The sequence below is a fragment of the Dasypus novemcinctus genome, chromosome 10 (assembly GCF_030445035.2).
Source record: "Dasypus novemcinctus isolate mDasNov1 chromosome 10, mDasNov1.1.hap2, whole genome shotgun sequence".
NCBI classification, from domain to species: Eukaryota; Metazoa; Chordata; class Mammalia; order Cingulata; family Dasypodidae; genus Dasypus; species Dasypus novemcinctus.
In genome coordinates, this window is record NC_080682.1 from 8,903,050 (window position 1) to 8,921,696 (window position 18,647).

The 18,647-nt window shown below is 46.1% G+C and overlaps 2 protein-coding genes across 8 annotated transcripts; one reads left to right on the top strand and one right to left on the bottom strand.

Annotated features, from left to right (window-relative positions):
• Nucleotides 1–9,090: 9,090 nt before the first annotated feature.
• RNASEH2C (ribonuclease H2 subunit C) lies at nt 9,091–12,543 on the top strand. 2 transcript variants are annotated; one of them, XR_009187490.2, is made up of 5 exons: nt 9,092–9,338; nt 9,465–9,652; nt 9,728–9,847; nt 10,142–10,264; nt 12,420–12,543. XR_009187490.2 is itself a non-coding variant. In XM_023584676.3 (4 exons), the coding sequence occupies exons 1-4, from the start codon at nt 9,167–9,169 to the stop codon at nt 10,172–10,174; spliced, it is 513 nt and encodes a 170-aa protein (XP_023440444.2). In that variant the 5' UTR covers nt 9,091–9,166; the 3' UTR covers nt 10,175–10,261. The 2 variants fall into 2 exon arrangements, 1 of the variants encoding a protein (XP_023440444.2); XM_023584676.3 differs by lacking the exon at nt 12,420–12,543 and having other exon boundaries at nt 9,091–9,338; nt 10,142–10,261.
• KAT5 (lysine acetyltransferase 5) lies at nt 10,335–17,516 on the bottom strand. Of its 6 annotated transcripts, none has more exons than XM_058305172.2 (14): nt 17,296–17,386; nt 17,130–17,196; nt 16,774–16,842; nt 16,545–16,681; nt 16,098–16,253; nt 15,934–16,008; nt 15,750–15,824; nt 15,160–15,408; nt 14,992–15,081; nt 13,403–13,543; nt 13,229–13,322; nt 11,183–11,342; nt 10,973–11,054; nt 10,335–10,884 (listed from the first exon to the last, which is right to left on the bottom strand). In XM_058305172.2, the coding sequence occupies exons 1-14, from the start codon at nt 17,305–17,307 to the stop codon at nt 10,750–10,752; spliced, it is 1,542 nt and encodes a 513-aa protein (XP_058161155.1). In that variant the 5' UTR covers nt 17,308–17,386; the 3' UTR covers nt 10,335–10,749. The 6 variants fall into 6 exon arrangements, with proteins under 6 accessions (XP_058161155.1, XP_058161154.1, XP_058161158.1 ...); XM_058305171.2 differs by having other exon boundaries at nt 16,098–16,280; XM_058305175.2 differs by lacking the exon at nt 16,098–16,253 and having other exon boundaries at nt 17,296–17,516.
• Nucleotides 17,517–18,647: the final 1,131 nt, after the last annotated feature.

The following is an 18,647-nucleotide window of genomic DNA, read 5'->3' on the forward strand; positions in this document are numbered from 1 at the left end:
GACCATTTTCATTATTTCACTAATAATAGTAAACAAAAAACAGACAAACAAAAAAATTCCTCATCTCTCAATCTCTCTCTGTTTCCCCTACTGTACATAGCTGCTACTTCTGGCTGTTCTTGCAAAATTATTTATTAAGCAGTTTTATTGAGATATATTCACATGCTATACGATCTATCCAAAGTGTATAATCAATGGCTTTTAGTAAAATCACAATATTGTGCATTTATCACACAAAAAATTTTAGAATTATTTAATTACCCCAAAAACAAAAACTCCACACCCCTCAGCATGCCTTCCCTAACCCTAATAACCACTAATCAAATTTCATCTTTATAAATTGATTTGTATTTACATTTTATATAAATGGAATCATACAATATGTTATACAATATATTTAGTTCATAGTAGCACAATCATACAGCATTTGTCCTTTTGTGTCTGGCTTGCTTTGCCCAACATAACGTCCTCCAGGTTCATTCATGTTGCCATATGCTTTATGACTTCATTCCTTCTTCCAGCTGCATAATATTCCATCATGTGAATAAACAACAGTTTGTTTAACCATATTTCAATTGATGGACACCTGGGTTGTTTCCAACTTGTGGCAGTCATGAATAACACCACCATGAAATACGTGTGCAGATGTTTATTCGTGACACTGCTCTCAGTTCTTCTGGGTATATATACAGTAGTCACATGGCAAGTCTATATTCAACTTCTTTAGGAACTGCCAAACAGTCCTCCACAGGGCTGTACCATTCTGCATTCCCACCAACAGTGAATAAGTGTTCCTGTCTCTCCACATCCTCTCCAACACTTTGTAGTTCTCTGTCTTTTTAATAGTGGCCATTCTGTTAGATGTAAAATGATATCTCATTGTAGTTTTGATTTGCATTTCCCTAATCACTAGTGATGTTGAACATTTTTTCAGGTTTTTTTTTTTTTACCGTTTGTATTTCTTCTTTGAATAAATGTCAGTTCAAGTCCTTCGGCCATTTTTAAAATTATTTGTCCTTTTACTGTTGAGCTGTAACATCTCTATATATCCTGGATATTAAACCCTTATCAGACATTTGATTTCCAAATATTTTCTCCCATTGAGTCAGCTGCCTTCTCACTCTTTGGCAAAGTCCTGTGAGATGCAAAAGTGTTAATTTTAAGGAGGTCCCATTTATCTATTTATTCTTTTGTTGCATGTGCTTCGGGTGTAAGGTCCAAGAAACAACCACCTACCACAAGATCTTGAAGATATTTCCCTACATTTTCTTCTATGAGTTTTATGGTCCTGGCTTTTATATTTAGGTTTTTGATACATTTTGAGTTGATTCCTGTACAGGGAGTGAGATAGGGGTCCTCTTTCATTCTTTTGGTTATAGATATTCAGTTGTCCCAACACCATTTGTTGAAGAGACAGTTTTGTCCCATTAACATAACCTGGATTTGATACGTTTGTCAAAAACCAGTTGACCAAAACAAAAAGACAAAAAAAAAAAAAAAGACCACAAACAAAACCAAACAACCAGTTGACTGTAGAGGTGAGGATTTATTTCTGGACTCTCAGTTCTATCCCACTGATTGATGTGTCTATCTTTATGTCAGGACCATGTTGTGTTGACCACATAGATACTTACTGATTACAAAATAAAAATAAAAAATAGTGGCTTTTCAGTGGGGAATCCTGACAGACATGACCTTGACCAAGTGGTAGGAGTTAACATCACTAATAATAAATGCAGTGATATGATGCATTGACAAAAGCACAATATTGCTTCTGTGGTATTCTTGCCAAAAATTCCTATCATCAATCTAATTATGAGAAAACATCAAATCCAAATCGAGGGACCTTCTACAAAATCCCAACACTGACCAATGCTTTTCAAAAGTGCCGAGGATATGAAAGAAAAAGAATGACTGAGGAACTGTCACAGATAGAAGACTAGAAGATATGACAAGTGCTGAGACCAACTCAGCAATAGGTTTGCACGAAGGGAAGGTGACGCAGAACTGAAGAAATAAAAGGACAGAAAGAAAGACACAAGAGAGAAAATAAAGGTGGGACCAGGGGACTCAACAGCTTCTGGACCTATAAGCCTCAACCCTAGTTTCCACATCGTATTTATTAGAAATTACAAAGCAGTAGTTGTCTATGTTTATTTTCAAGCCAGCTTGTTATTAAAGCTATAGCACCGGCAATGCTAGGCAGCAGGACGCAACAAAGTTCAAATGTCTCCACACGCAAAGAGTTTTCATGCTGACCAAACAGCTTTCCGTCTAGTCAAGGGTGATGTTCCTAAGCCCCACTTCTTATCTGCATTATGGAATGTTTCAACTTCAAGCCAGGTTCCCACATTCAAATTCAAGCTATTTTCCCACAGACAGGTAGATGCAATGTGGGATTCTGGGCCAGAAGAAGGACATTAGTAGGAAAACTGGAAAAATTCTAGAATGTCTACAGGTTAGTTAATAGCATTGTATCAATGCTAATTTCCTGGTTTTGATCATTACACTACAGTTATGTAAGATGTTAACATTGGGTGAAACTGGGTGAAGGGTACATGTGAACTCTGTACTATTTTTGCAAGTTTTAAGTCTAAAAACTATTTCAAATAGAAGTTGAAAAAATTTGTGAGACAATTATTATGCATAATAGTGAAAAGAGTTGCTCCCATTTTCACCTCTTGGTTCCAAGACCCTTGTATTCTGACTGGAAGAGGAAAAAACACCCACTTTCATAAATGGATAGAACATCTCGACAGGTTAATAAGGAAATAGTAGACTTGAGCAAAACTCTAAAACAGCTAAACCGAACAGACATCTAAAGAACACTTCCCCCAACAGCAGCAGAGTACACATTATTCTCTAGTGCCCATAGATCATTCTTCAAGATAGTCCAAGTGTTAGGTCACAAAACAAGTCTCAATAAATTAAAAAATACTGAAATCATACAATGTATCTTCTCTGATCACAATAGAATGAAGCAAGAAATCAATAATGGGGAGAAATGGAAAATTCACAAATATGTGGAAATTAAACAATGTACTTGTAAACAACCAATGGTCAAAGAAGAAATCACAAGGGAAATTAGGAAATATCTTGAAGCAAATGAAAATGAAAACACAACATACCAAAACATTTGGGATGCAGCAAAGGTAGTGCTCAGAGGGAAAGTTATCACTCTAAATACCTATATTATAAAAGAAGGAAGAACACAAATCAATAACCTCACTTCATACCTCAAGAAAATACAATAGCAAACTAAACCCAAAGTTAGTAGAAGGAAGGAAATAGTAAAGATTAGAGCAGAGATAAAGAGAATAGAACAATAGAGAAAATCAACAAAACCAAAAGCTGGTTTTTTGAAAAGATAAAAAAAAAAAGAAAAGAAAATCTTTAGCCAGACTGAAGAAGAAAAAGAGGAAGAGGATACAAATGACTAAAGCTAGGAATGATAGTGGGAACATTACTACAGACCTTACAGAAGTAAAAAAGGGTTATGAAGGTACTGTGAACAATTATATAGCAATATATTAGAAAATCTAGATGAAACGGACAAATTCTGAGAGACAAACTACCTACACTGGTGCCAGAAGATCTCAACAAACCAAAAAATAGTAAAGAGATTGAATTGATAATTAAAACCTCCCAAGAAAGAAAAGCCCAAGACAATGACTTCACTTGTGAATTTTACCAAATAGTCCAAGAAGAATGAACACAAGTACTGCTCAAACTCTTCCAAAAAATTAGAGGGAACATTCCCTAATTCCCTCATACTATGAGGCCAACATCACCCTCATTCCAAATCCAGATAAAGATAGCAAGAAAAAAAAAAAAGAAGAAAATCACAGATCAATATCCCTTATGAATATAGATGCAAAAACCTTCAATAAAATACTAGCAAACTGAATCCAAAAACACATTAAAATAATTTTATACCATGATGAAGTGCGATTCATCCCAGATATGCAAGGATGGTTCAACATAAGAAAATCAATGTCATACTCGTCATTAACAGAGTGAAGGGAAAAAATGACATGATCATCAATTAATGCAGCACCACTTCTTGATAAAAAACATTTAGAAAACTAGGACTTAAAGGAAACTTCTTCAACATGATAAAGGGCATTTTTGAAAAATTCAGAACTAACATCAAACGTTTCCTCAAGTTCAGGTATGAGACAAAAATGCCCATTATCACCACTGTTATTCAAATTTTATTGGACATTCTATCCAGAGCAATCAGTCAAGAGAAATAAATAAAACACATCCAAATTGGAAAGGGAGAAGTGAAATTTTCTCTCTTTGCAGATGACATGATCCTATATGCATAAAACCCTGAAAAATCTACAACAAAACTACTAGAATTAATAAATGAATTCAGCATGGTAGGATATAAGAACAACGTGCAAAAATCAGCAGTGTTTCTGTACACTACTGCTGAATAATCTGAAGAAGAAATCAAGAAAAATTCCATTTACAATAGCAACTAAAAGAATAAAATATCCAGGAATAAATATAACCAAGGATGTATAGAATTTGTACACAGAAAACTACAAAACATTGCTGAAAGAAATTTGTAAGGCCTAAATAAATGAAAGGCCAGGGGAGCAGATGTGACTTAAGTGGTTGAGTTCCCTTCTTCTATATGGGAGGTCCTGGGTTCAGTTTCTGATGCCTCCAGAATAAACAACAAGCAAAACAAATGAAAAAGCCAACTCAAAGAAGCCGACGTGGCTCAGTGGTTGAGCGCTGGCTTCCCACATACAAGGTCCTGGGTTAAAAAAAAAAAAAAAAAGGGAAGGTTATTCCATTCATGGATTAGAAGACTAAATATTATTAATATGTCACTTCTACCCAAAGTGATTAACAGAGTCAATGCAATCACAATCCAAATTCCAACAGCCTTTGCAGAAATGGAAAAGGCAATCTTCAAACTTATACAGAAGTGTAAGGGGCCCCAAAGAGCCAAAATCACCTTGAAAAAGAAGAACAAAGTTGGACAACTCACGCTTCCTGATTTTAAAATTTGTTAAAAGGCCATAGTAATCAAAAGCATTATGGGGAAAGTGGACTTGGCCCAATGGATAGGGCGTCTGCCTACTACGTGGGAGGTCCATGGCTCAAACCCCAGGCCTCCTTGACCCGTGTGGAGCTGGCCCATGTGCAATGCTGATGTGTGCAAGGAGTGCCGTGCCATGCAGGGGTGTCCCCCGTGTAGGGGAGCCCCACGTGCAAGGAGTGTGCCCTGTAAGGAGACCCGCCCAGCGCAAAAGAAAGTGCAGCCTGCCCAAGAGTGGTGCTGCACACACGGAGAGCTGACACAACAAGATGACATAACAAAAGAAACACAGATTCCCGGTGCCTCTGATAAGGATAGAAGTGGTCACAGAGGAACGCACAGCGAATGGACACAGAGAGCAGACAACGGGGGGTGGGGGGTGGGGGGGGAAGGGGAGATACATTTAAAAAACAAATCTTTTTAAAAAGCATTATGGTACTGGCACAAGGACAGATATTAAGATGAATGGATTCAAACTGAGAATTCAGCAATCAGTCCTCACTTTTATAGCCAACTGATTTTTGACAAGGGTGCCAAGTCCACTCAGTTGCAAAAGAATAATTTCTTCAACAAATGGTGCTTGGAAAACTGGATGTCCATATGCAAAAGAATGAAGGTGGACCCCTACCTCAAACTATATACAGAAATCAACACAATGAATCAATGACCTAAATGTAAGAACCAGAAATATAAGATTCCTAAAAGAAAGCATAGGGAAGCATCTTCAGGACCTTGTGTTAGGCAATGGTTTCTTAGACTTTACACCTCAAAGCACAAACAACAAAAGAAAAAAATAGATAAATGGGAACTCATCAAAATTAAAAAGTTTTGTGCACCAAAGGACGTCATCATGAAAGTAAAAAGAGAACCTACATAATGGGAGAAAATATTTGCAAACTACATAACCAATAAGGGCTTAATACCCAGAATATATAAAGAAATCCTACAACTCAACAACAGAAAGACAAACAATTCAATTTAAAAATGGGCAAAAGACTTGAATAGATATTTCTCCAAAGAAGATATACAAATGGACAAAAAGCTCATGAAAAGATGCTACACATCATTTGTCATTAAAGAAATGCAAACCACAGCCAAATTAGATACCATTTCACACCCACTAGAATGGCTACTAAACAGAAGATAATAAATATTGGAGACAATGTGGAGAAAGAAGAATAATTGTTTATTGTTTGTAAGAATGTAAAATGGTGCAGCCACTGTGGAAAAGTTTGGCAGTTTCTCAGCAAGTTGAGCATAGAATTACCATATTACTCAGCAATCCTACCTCTAAGCATATACCCCAAAGAATTCAAAGTAGGCACTTGAACAGATATTTGCACACTCATGTTCACAGAAGCATTATCCACATTTGCCAAAAGATGGAAGCAATCCAAGTATCTACTAACAGATGAATGGATAAACAAAACATAGTATAGCCATACAATGGAATATTAGCCATAAAAAGGAGTGAAGTTTTGATACATGTGACAACACAGATAACTTTGAAGACATCATGTTGAAAGAAATAAGCCAAGACACAAAAGGGCAAATATTGTATGACCTCACTGATACAAAATAATTAGAATAAGCAAATTCATAGAGCCCAAAACTAGAATACAGGTTTCCAGGGGCAATGGTATGGGTAGGAAAGGGGAAGTTAATGCTTAATTGTTACAGGTTACTGTTTGTGGTAATGGGAAATTTTTGGTAATGGATGGTGGCGATGGTGGCACCATGTTATGAAAACAAGTAATACCACTCAATTATATATTTGAATGTAGGTAAAAGAGAAAATTTTAGATTGTGTATATATTACTAGAATAAAAAGCTAAAATAGAAAGCCATAAGGGGGAACGGATGTGGCTCAAGCAGTTGAATGCCTGCTTTCCACATGGGAGATGCCGGGTTTGGTCCTCGGTGCCTTCTGAAAACAAACAACAAGCAAACCAACAAGGGAACTAACTCAGGGGAACTGATGTGGCTCAGTGGTCGAGTGCGACGTCCCACATACAAGGTCTAGGGTTCAATTCTCAACCCTGGTACCTAAAAAAAATAAAGCCATAGAATTGTACAATGCAAATAGTAACTTTAATGTATACTATTGATTACTGATAACAGTATAATCATTAGTTGTAACAAAGGTACCACACTAATGCAAAGTATTAACTGGAGGGGGTATATGGGAACTCTGTATTCTGCCTGATTTCTATGTAAATCTACAACTTTTCTTAAAAAAAAAAAAAGGTAAACAGCATTATCATATGACCCAGAAATTCCACTCTTAGGTATATATTCAAAAGTATCGAAAGCAGGGTCTCAAACATACTCTTATGCCAGTATTCACAGTAGCATTATCCACAACATGCAACAACCCAAGAGTCCTTTAGCAGATGAATGGATAAACAAATGTGGCATATACGTAGAATACTATTCAGCCATAAAAGGGAATGAATGGCTGATACATGCTACAACATGGAGGAACCTTGAAAACATTATGCTAAATGAAATAATTCAGACACAAAAGGACAAATATTGTATGACTGCACTTACATGAAATATCTAAAATAGGCAAATTTATAGAGACAGAAATTAGATCACAGGTTACTAGGGGCTGGGGAGAGAGGGAATGTGGAATTATTGCTTACGGGTGTAGAGTTTCTGTTTTCAGTGATAAACATAATTCGTTACTGGATGGTGGTGATAGTAGCACAACATTGTAATTAATGCCAATGACTTGTACACTTAAAATGTTTGAAGTGTCAAATTTTATGTTACCAGAGTAAAAAATTTTTCTTAAAAAGTCAGTTTCATCATCATTGACGAAATAATAGAACCATTCCAATGAAAATTTCAGGAAAAAGAAAAGGATGTACACTGACACCAATTCGTGATTGTCTTGAAAGTGTTAGCCAAGGCAATTAGAACACAAATTACAAAATGTAATGAAAAGGCACAATTTATCATCATTTGAAAGTTAAACTACTATTTCTGGGAAACCCAAGAAAATGAAATGAAAACCATTAGAAACAATAAAATAATTCAATAAGGTATCTGGTTAAAAAATTAATATATAAAAACCAACAGCATTCCTATAGACTGAAAACTATGGCCTTTGGGACAGATTCAGCTACTGCCTCTTTTTGTAAATAAAGGTTCACTGAACAACAGCCACGCTGATTCCTTTACACATTGTCTACGACTATTTTCATGCTACCATGGCAGAGCTGAGCAGCTGTGGTCATCAAAGGCTGAAATATTTACTATCTGGTGCTTTACAGTAAAAGTTCGCCAATCCCTGCTGTAGACAAATAATAATAAGTTAGAAAATAAAGTGGAAAAGAGCCAACTCTCAATAGTAACAGATATGACCTATCTAGGAATGAACTTTAAAATATTTGTTGCCCATTACATATGAAGAAAACTTCACTATTGTACACTTTTTCATGTTTATGTTTTCATGTTTTGTGACATTGTTGATATTCAAAAGGAGAACACCGAGGCCAGTTCCTGAATGCCAGAGACTGTTTTATTCTCCAATCCATAAATTAAGTGCAATTTAAATCAAAATTCCTAGTTTTGTATGTGTTTGTTTTAGAGGGAATCGTTACAAAGGGTATTTAAGTTGGTATATCTGAACAAATATATATTAGAGAAGAGTTAAGAAAGAAACAAAAAAGTCTTGAGAAATCTAAAAGACATAAAAGGTGATAAATTTGTCTATTAAACATAGGCCTTCTGTTTAGTAAAAATCACCCAAACACAGGTTTAGTGGATAAACCACAAACTCCAATAAAATATCTTTAATTCCTTTGAGGATTGATGTTCCTAATAAGCTAAAAATAAACGCTACAAACCAATACAAAAGGTATACTTTTCGGAATCGTTTTAGTTTTTCACATTGAGCATGTACTATTAAAATCGAATTAAAGCAAATAAAGGTTGGGACGTGAACGCGAGGAAGGCGGGACTCGCAGAGGCGCGGCAGGTACGGACTACGCTTCCCAGGAGGCCGCGCGCGGGCCCGAGCGGCCTCCCGAGAGGCCCCGCGCGCTTTCCGCGCCAGCTTCGGCCTGGGCGGCGGGGCTGCTGCGTGGCTGCGGGAGGATGGACAGCGGCGACGCGGAGGCCGCCGAGAGGCAGCGCGTGCACGTGCGCCCCGCCACGCTGCGCCGCGCCGCCCCCGCCACGCTGCACCTGCTGCCCTGCGCGGTGCCGAGGAACCGGCCCGCCCCCGTGAGCCGCTTCTTCACGCCGGCCGTCCGCCGGGGGCCCGACGGTGAGCGCTGGGCCGGAGCGCGGCTCCCGGCAGCCCCCGCGCCGGCGCCGGGCTCTCCCGGGCGGGGAGCGCCGCGGGGCCTCCTGGGGCTCCTGGCGACTGAGGCCCTGCCCTTCCCTCCTCCAGGACTCGAAGTGTCGTTTCGGGGCCGCCGTCTGCGGGGCGAGGAGGTGGAGGTGCCGCCTGGTCTCGTGGGATACGTGATGGCGACGGAAGAGGATGGAGAGGTGTTGACAGGGCCAGAAGGGAAGCAGCACTTCCTGGAGGGTTCGGAGAAGGACGAGGAGGAGGAGGAGCCGCTGGAGCGGGACTTCGTGAGCACAGGGGGACGGGAGTGGCAGCGGGTGCGGGCGGCGGCGGCCTCGTGCTGAGCGGAGCCCCTTCCCCAGGACCGCTTTATCGGGGCCACCGCCAGTTTCAGCCGGTTTACCTTGTGGGGCCTGGAGACCGTCCCCGGCCCGGACGCTAAAGTTCGTGGGGCCCTGACCTGGCCCAGCCTCGCTGCAGCGGTGAGTAGGAGGGTACAGACCCGGGCCTCCGAGGCCTCACCCATTCCCCGCCCTGACTTCGAGGTTGTCCGTAGTCATGACTCGTAGTGGGTTCGGTGAGTACCATGGCCAGATGGTGTGTGGGCCTGACTGAAGAGCAGGCTGGGCCAGAGGCAGCCTGGCTTCCCCACCGCTGCTCCCCTGCTCTGGCCTGTCTAGGAGGTATCATTCGGAGTAGCTGGGCCCCTTCGCGGGTGTGTCGGCCACCCAGTCATGTATCTTAGACATCCAACCCTGAGGGGACTCCTATTGCAGATTCATGCACAGGTGCCCCAGGATGGAGACTGAAAGCTACTGATCCCTTCGCTACAATAAACCAACTCTTGACTTTGGAGCCACTGATCCCATCACCCAATAAACCAGCTCTTCACAGCACCTGTGAGTCTCTAGGCACCTTGGAACCCCTAAGCCGGCACAGCCCTGTCCCCAGAAGAAGCTTTCATGGCTCTGACCTATAGAAACAATTTATTGCCAGGGGTGGGGAAACCGGAGCAAAAAAGGCCAGAGTTCTGCAGCCTGTACCCACCCCAACTCCTGCTTTACAAAAGAAATCTTTACACCCAACCAGCCCTCTGTATAGAGTGCCCCCACCCCCCAGCTCACTGTACACAGCTGCCGGACTCCTTCCAGAACCTGGTTCAGAACAGGCTGGGCCTGCAGCCAGCTGACCTTGGAGTGGGCCTGAGCCCTGAGTTTGCCTCGGTGTTGGCCACCAGCCATCCCCTACCAGTACTCTCCTCTCTTTTGGGGGGCAGTCCTCAGCCCCATTTCCCTTGATAGGCCTCTCGGGGGCTTTGGTGGGGTCAGGATGGGCTGTCAGCACCACTTCTGCCACCTGTGCTGGCACTGCCACAAGTGTCTGGTCACCACTTTCCCCGCTTGCTCCAGTCCTTGGGAGTGAAGTGTAGACACTTGGAGTCAATCCGAAGGAGACGCTTGAGCATGGCCCGTTCGTGCCCGTCCACGATGTCCTCTGACAGTGTGAGGATATATTGGCCCTGGGCAAGGTAGAGGGGCAGGCAGGGGTCAACCCATGCTGGGCCTGCACTCTGTGTTAACCCTCTCTCCCCCTGCCTGCCTCCCTACCTTGTAGTAGTTGATGAGGTTGAGGTACTGCAGGGTAGAGATGACGTCCTCTTTCTTGATGCTGGTGATTTCACTGATCTCGCTGTGGGAGGGCAAAGGTCAGGTCCCTGAGGTCCCTCATCTCTGCCCCAGGAGCCCCGAAAGGGGTGAGAGAGCCCAGGGACAGACAGGCCATGCCATGCACTCCCAGGCGGGCTGGGCCAGGCTCACTTGATGGTGATCTGCGGCCTCTCCCCACTCTCCGACTTCAACCCCATCAGGATCTCCAGGATGGTCTGGGACCAGTAGCTTCGGTAGGACAGGAGGCCAAGATCTGAGAGAGGCTTCTCAGGGGTCCCTGTTTTCCCTTCCACTTTGGAGAGCTCATAGCCTATAGCAGTGAAGCAGAAAGGGTAAGCGGTCAAAATCAAAGCAACCTATAAGAGCTTGGGGTATGGGGGCAGACTACCTGGTTCCTACCATAGTCCAGCCACTAGTCTTTCTGTGACCTGGGTATGTGGCACATCTGCTGTGCCTCAGTTTCCTCATAAAGGACTAACAGTAGTACCTATTTCTTAGGTTTGTCATTTGTTGGCACCTGGCTAATATTTATAGAGCAGTCTTTACCCAGATGCTTGGGAGCTAATACAGGGGTGGGGTGGGGATGTTATGCTATTGATTTCATCCCCCCATCTCTAGTCCAGGCCTGAGGATGCTTGAATTCTCAAATCAGTGCCCCTGAGACCTTGGGAGTCTGCTGTTCTCCCACGGTGGCTTGATGGGGTGGTTGTGAAGACCCAGAGACAAGGAATACCCAGGGCTTCCAAGCAGGAAGCCACTTCTCACAGCAAAACCCTGAGCGCTGGTGGCCCTTCCCTTCCTGTTTATGCTGCCATCTAGGCACTGGGCCCTGAGGCAAGGTGCTCTTGAACCCAGAGACATTTACTGGGCATTGGGAGAGGTCCTGATAAGACCCTCAGGCCGTGAGTGGCCATGTAGCTTCACCTCTCTTGGCAAGGTCTCCATTCTCCCATCAGGGCCCTGGAATGTCTCTACCACTTTTAAAAACCCTTCTTCACCCTCAGCTCCAATTAACCTCACATTGGACCTCAGGCCTTTCTGCTTTTTTGCCCTCAGTACATCTTTAATCAGCTTGTCTTAACCTCTTGCCCAGATTTACTTTGTCCCAGTAGTGAGGGACAGAGACTAGAGCTTTGCAGGAAGCACTGAAGAGGAAGGGGGCAACCAAACATATTCACATGGGCTCCTGCTCAGCTTTGTGGGCTCCACGCTGTGTATGGTCCTAGCACATCAACTGAAGGCCCCAGGGAACTGACTCCTCAGTGAGCACCCACCCACCCTTGAGCTGCCCCTGCCCAGATGGTGCTTCTGGTGCCTTGCCTTACCCTGCTGCACAGAAATGTCCACAACTCCTTGGTGTGCCCACCCATATCCTGTCTCCACCTAGGTCTCAGCTCCATGCTTAGTCTGAGATTCTTGAGGCATCTGCTTGCTTTACCAGTCCAAGAGCTTCCTGAAGGTGACTCCATCTTGGCACCATTTGATAATAAAATTTCTCAGATGAACCATGACCATGAACCAAGTCAAGCCTCTGTGTCTTTACCAGCCAGTTAAGGCTACCTCCCTGTTTCCCAAGGTCAGAGACAAAACTTCTCAAATGTTGCTGTCCCAGATGTTGAGTGCTGAGTTGAATGAAGTGAGTGGTAAGACCTGGAAAGCAGAAGGGGCCTCAGGGTTGGAGGAGGCGATGAAAAGTCTATGTGGTGAAAGACTAGAGTCCCTTCTGTCCTTTAGGAGAGAACCTGACTGAATGCAAGGAGCAGGGAACAAATCCACAAGCTAGAGCTTACATTTGTTAATGTTTTGAACATGTGTCTGCAAGGCTTCGGGGACAAATGGGGAAATCAACCACTGGCCCTTGCCCAGGAATTTGTATTGTGGCACACTCAGCTTCTGCCTGTGGCTCTGGCAGCTGGATTAAACAGAGGACAAGCTGGGTAATGCTTATAACCTTGGCCAAAAAATGGTGAGGGAGGGCCACAAACCTGCTCTGGGCAAGCATGGCAGACACCTTTGAGAAGGTTGAGTGAACCAGGGTAGGTAGAGTCCCATCTTATCTCTGGCCAGCTCCCTCCCCTGGAGCTGGGCTGCCCAGCAGGGCTGTGGGCACAGGGGAGGAGGCACGGGCACCAGGCCCAGGCCTGTCAGAACCCACTGCCAGCCCCTGGCCACCCGCCGCCCAGCACAGGTACTCACTGAACTCGATGAGCAGCTTGCCATAGCCCCGGCGCTGGTAGGGAGGCAGGGTCAGGATGCAGGCCACGTTGTAGTCTTCGGTTGACTCCTTTTCCTGGAGAAGAGTGGGTGAGTGTGAGGGGATGGAACGTGGCTCAGGGCAGTGGTGGTAGGACTTCCTGGATAAGTGCTGACCTTGGAGAAGTAGCCCACGATGTGGAAGCCCTTGCAGTCATACTCCGTCATGACATAGAAGAGGAAGGGGTCTGTGTCATAGTACAATGTCTTGTGGTCCAGGAAACACTTGGCCAAAAGACACAGGTTCTGAGAGTAACTCTGCAAAGGAAAAGGTCAGTCTCCACTCTGGGCATCCAGACTCAAGATGGCAAGTGGTCCCGGGACAGGCAGATGCTGTTTTGTTCTTGCCATGCCCCAGGCTGACAGGTGATGTGCCTTCTCCCTGGGGCCTAACCCATTCCACCTGGCAGGCTGTGCCCAGGCTTAGGAGGAGCCATGCCTCAGGGCCAAGGAGCCTGTGCAAGAGCTTCATGACGGTCTCCAATTTCCACCCCCCAGAGCTCCATTCAGGCCTGGCCTGGGGCCCTCACTGTCATCTGCTATACTGAATAGCAGACACAAACTGATGGTCCCCACAAAGTCAGATTCTGACCAAGGCACATGAAAAGCTGGGGCCTCTGCCTGTGTGACCATCTCAGGAGTCTGGCTGTTGAAACACATAGCCACTGCCCTGCTCCCCCAATCACATCTTTTGGGAACTGACAGGCTATTCTATAATGAAGGAAAGGAATTCTGGAATTTAACAACAAAATTCAGATTTAGGGTTTTCCCTAGCAAAATTAAGCTTGCTACTTGACCTCTATACACACTTCATCCTGCAAATCAAACTATTTTTTCTTTTTTTAGGAGGTACTGAGGATGGAACCCAGGGCTTCATACATGGGAAACAGGTGTTCAACCACTGAGCTTCATCTGCTCCTCCAAACACATTTTTCTCTTTTGCTCAGGGACACTAGATGCCCATGTGCACACTCAATAATACAAGACAGAGATTAATGCAGCTTGTCCATCCCAAGCTCCCCAAGACTAAGGCAGAACTTGCACCTGCCATCCAAGGGGCCTGCCTCTCCCTTACGGCCCTCTAGGCCCCAGGAATGGGGGAGGAGTCTCAATTGTCTCTCCAGATTATTCCCTCCTATTTCCCCACAGCTACCGATAGACAGGTGTAAAGCCCCAAACCTAGAGTGTCCACCCACTCCTCCCTCCTGACATCTCCAACCGCCTGAGCGCTGGCTGGCCCTTGCAACAACCTTGCCCTGTCCTCTCTTCTATGCCTCTTAATCAAAATGATCTTCACCTTCCACACACACTATTTATGTCCATACCTGCCTTTCAGAAATCCAGTGCTTGGAATTCCCCTGCCCCCTAATCCTTCATGTCAAGGGTAAAGGTCATCTCCTCTATGAATCTTTGCCGACCACCTCCTTTGGATCCTGAGAACCCATCCTTTGTTTCATGACATCACACTGGAGTCTAAGTGTCTACTGCATGTCCACCTCCACCATAGGCTGAACACTCAGAGCAGAGATGGTCTAATTTCTGGTCATCTTGGTCCTTCCTAGCCCCTGATCACGGCAGGCATAAAAACAGGCTAAACAGATCCGTTGGCCAGACTGGTCGTCGTTTTCCCAGCAGTAAGTAGCTGCCCATATGTGCTCAGCCCAGGGCCCCAGAGCCAAGGACTCCCCTCTGCCCCAGCCACTGACCTTGTTTTTACGGCCATCAATCTCAAAGAAGGAGATGGTGCCCTTGCGGTAAATCTCATTGCCTGGAGGGTGCCGCAGGTCGCACTTGGTCTGGGGAAGAGAGGAGGATCAGGGATGGGGGAAGGGTGAGGGGGTACTGGGAGTGCAGCCTCCTGGGGCCCCTCATACCAAGTGACGCTGCAGACACTTGAGGCTGCGGCCATACTTGAGACAGAACTCGCAGAGGTAGAGGACAGGCAGCGTGGTGAGCTCCTGTGGATACGGGGAGAAGTACCATGGCTTGAGGCGGTGCCGGCCCAGCTCAATGCACTCGATGTTCTTCATCCGGGTAACGATGTCGTCGTGGCTCCGGTCAGACACCAGGCTGCCGGTCATGCGTGGTGCCGACGGAATTCCATCTGAGCTGTCCTGGGAATCCTGCCCAGCACCACGGAAGACACCAGGTTATAGCAACTCTAGCCAGCCACTTCACAGCTCACAAAGCCCTTCTCTAGGTTTCCTTGTTCAAGCTTCACAGCAACCCTGTGGGAGAGGGTCTATCCCCACCATCCAGGTGAAGAGCCCGAGGCCCTAGGGGATTGGTAACTTGCCAAAGATCACCCACTGACTGTCCTAAACCATGCTCTGCCTAACTCCTAGCCCCACCAGCACCACTGCTGCCCACCACCTGTTTATTTTTAAGTTAGTCACTAAACCTCCACCCTGCGTAGACCCCTTCCTTTTCACCCAGCCTCCCACTTCCCATTCCCCAGACCCACCTCATCAGTGCCCAAGCAATTTGATTTCCGTTTCCGTCCTGGCTGGGCTGCCACTGCCCTACGGGCGGATCCATTCTGCAGGTGAGATGGTAGGAACAGAAGGGGTGGCTGTGAGATGGGCCTGAAAGGGGCCGACAGAGGGTAGAAGAGAGGAAGGCAAGAAGAGATGGTTTGGGAAACTCACCTGGGGGAAGACGGAGGCTGGGGCTGTCTCACTGGGCACCGGAGTTGCTGGTGAAACCACCTCGACCTTCCGTTTCTGCAGAAAGAAACCAAGAAAGGTGGGTCAGAAGGTAGAGAAGGTGGGACCTGAGAGAAAAGCAAGGTCCCTGGAATTGCTGAGGGTACCGTGGAGCGGTGGTTGGGCTGCAGGCAGGAGCTGGAGGAGAGCGGCTGGTCGGGCTCGCCACCGGGGATGGCCTCCCGCTCCTTGGGCAGGTTGAAGCGGAGTGTGATCTGGACCGGGATTGGCAAAGTCTTCCCACTGGCCTGGGCGGAGGCCGGCTGTAGAGATAGGTCCAGGGTCTTCCTCTGGGGTGGGGATGGTGGTGGATTGGGGGATGGGGGGAAGGGGGCCTCAGCACCAAGTAATCAAAACCCCACCCTCTGCCCTTTCAAGGGTGTAAGAAGAGCCACTGGACTCTGGAAGCTTTGTCTACAATTTGGTCCCCATCCTTTGCAGGATGAAGCCAGGGTGGGAGGACACTGCCTCCTGCCTACTCAGGAGCCCCTGAGGCCAAAAGATAAGAAAAGCAAGAGGTAGTAAAGAAGAGGTGAAGTGGGGGACCTACTCACCACCTCTCTCTCTGGAGAGCCAGGGCGGGACCCAGGAAGCCCGTTCTTGGTAGGTGTCTTGGCCTCCTTCTTGGGGAATTGGATCTTCTTTAGGTCCAGCCGTTCGTGGGTCACCCACTCATCGAGGCGTTTGTTGACTGTGGCAGTGGGGATGGCTCAGGAAGGAATGCCAGAGGCTGCCGCCCCTACCCTGCCCTGTAGCCCCACCTCACCCAGGCCCAGAACTCACAGTCAATGTAATGGACGTAGAAAAGCTTCCTGCCACTGATGTCTTTCACACTCAGGATCTCGGCCAGTGCTGTAAGAACACAGGCAGGGGCATTAAGCCCAGCCTGACCATGAGGCCCCACCCTCCTACGACCTAATCCCTGACCTAGGAAATTCTTGTCCAAACCCCTTTCAATATCCAAGTGCCTTCCCTCTCCAAGCCCCGCCCCGTCTATCCCATTTCAGCTACAGGCCACGCCCCTTTTCGGAGTGCCGATCGCCCCAGGATTCCAGAGGCCCCTCCCCGTCCCGGGGGCGCGGTTGACTCCCGCCCCTCGCCTTCAGCTTTCTTAGCCCCGCCCCCCCGACGTCACTCACGCCACTCATCCTCGTTGTCCTGGTTCCGCCGCAGCACGGGCAAGCGGCAACCCTCGATTATCTCCCCCTGGGGAGACAGCGCGGCGCCAGGGTCGGCTACTGGGGGGCCTCGGGCTCTACCCACCTCCCCTGGCTCCCTCCGCCCCGCCCCGGGCACCGGACTCACCACCTCCGCCATCTTCCCTCCCTCCACTGCCACTTCCGGCTCCGCTGGGCTGCGTCACTTCCGGGACTGATCGGTTTGCACGCCCCGGCGTCCCGAAGCCGCTTGAGAAGCAGGACGCCAGAGAGGCGCCGTCGCCCAGCTGGGAGCGGGAAGCCGGCCCCTGGGGCCGGCAGGAGAACGGGGCGTTCCAACCCTCGGGCTGAGTCCTGGGCGAAAACCCCCTCGCTCCCCAAAGATTAGAGGAAAAACGAGCACATCACGTGAAGCGCACCGAGCGCGACGCCGGTCACGTGAGGCGAGTTGTTCGGGCTTCGACCTGCGGCTGTGTTCAGGCGTCCCCTGGTGGCGGCGAGAGGTGTTATCGGGAGTGAACAGCGTGTGTGCGGCGGGATAGAGCGGGGTCTGAGAGGACGAGGCAAGTCTGAAAAGTGGAAAGTAGCTGCTCGGGAAGCCGGGGAATAGGTGGATCTCAAACTGTGAAGGACCTTGAGCGACAGGCCAGATTTGTGGGCTTGATCCTTTAGGATGAGGGCTCGTGGAAGATTTCTGTTTAGTATATTAGGTTTCTGATTTAAAAAATAATAGTGGATTATTCATTCATACATTCAGCAAATATTTACTGAGACCCTACCTTGTGTTAGACACTATTCCAAAAGCCTGGACTACATTGAGCAAAATAAAGACCTCTACTCCCGTGGAGTAGAGGGGTAGAAATGGTAAACAATGAACAGTGAAAGAGTAAATCATTTAGTGGTGTTATGGAAAACAACATCAAAAAGCCAGCAGAGTAAAGGAGATGGATAGGAAGGTTACAATTTTAGAGTGCTTAGGGCAGACCTAGTTGAAAATGTATTATTTGAACAAAGGTTTAAAGGAGCAAGAAATAAGCCATGCAGATATCTGAGGGGAAAATACTACAAAAAAACCCCAGATTATTAGGGGAAAGCCTAGTCTTACATCACAGGGAAAAGTCCACAGCTAACATTATGATGTCTTATAGACCAAGGGTGGATAAACTGTGGCCAACTGACCAAACCCAATCCATTGCTTGATTTCCTCCACCAATGAGTTAAGAATGGTTTTTACATTTTTAAATGATTGGGGGAAGATCACAAGAGTAATAATATTTTGTGACTCATGAAAGTTGCCTGCAATCTCATGAATTATATGAAATTCAGAATTCAGTGTCCATAAGGTTTATTGGAACATAGCCGCTACTCAATGGTTTCTATATTGTTTATGCCTTCCTTCACTCTAAAAATTAGTATAGTACTGATGCTTGAGATTGTATGACCCACAAAACCTGAAATATTTATTATCTGTCCTTTTACAGAAAACATTAATCATTCCTG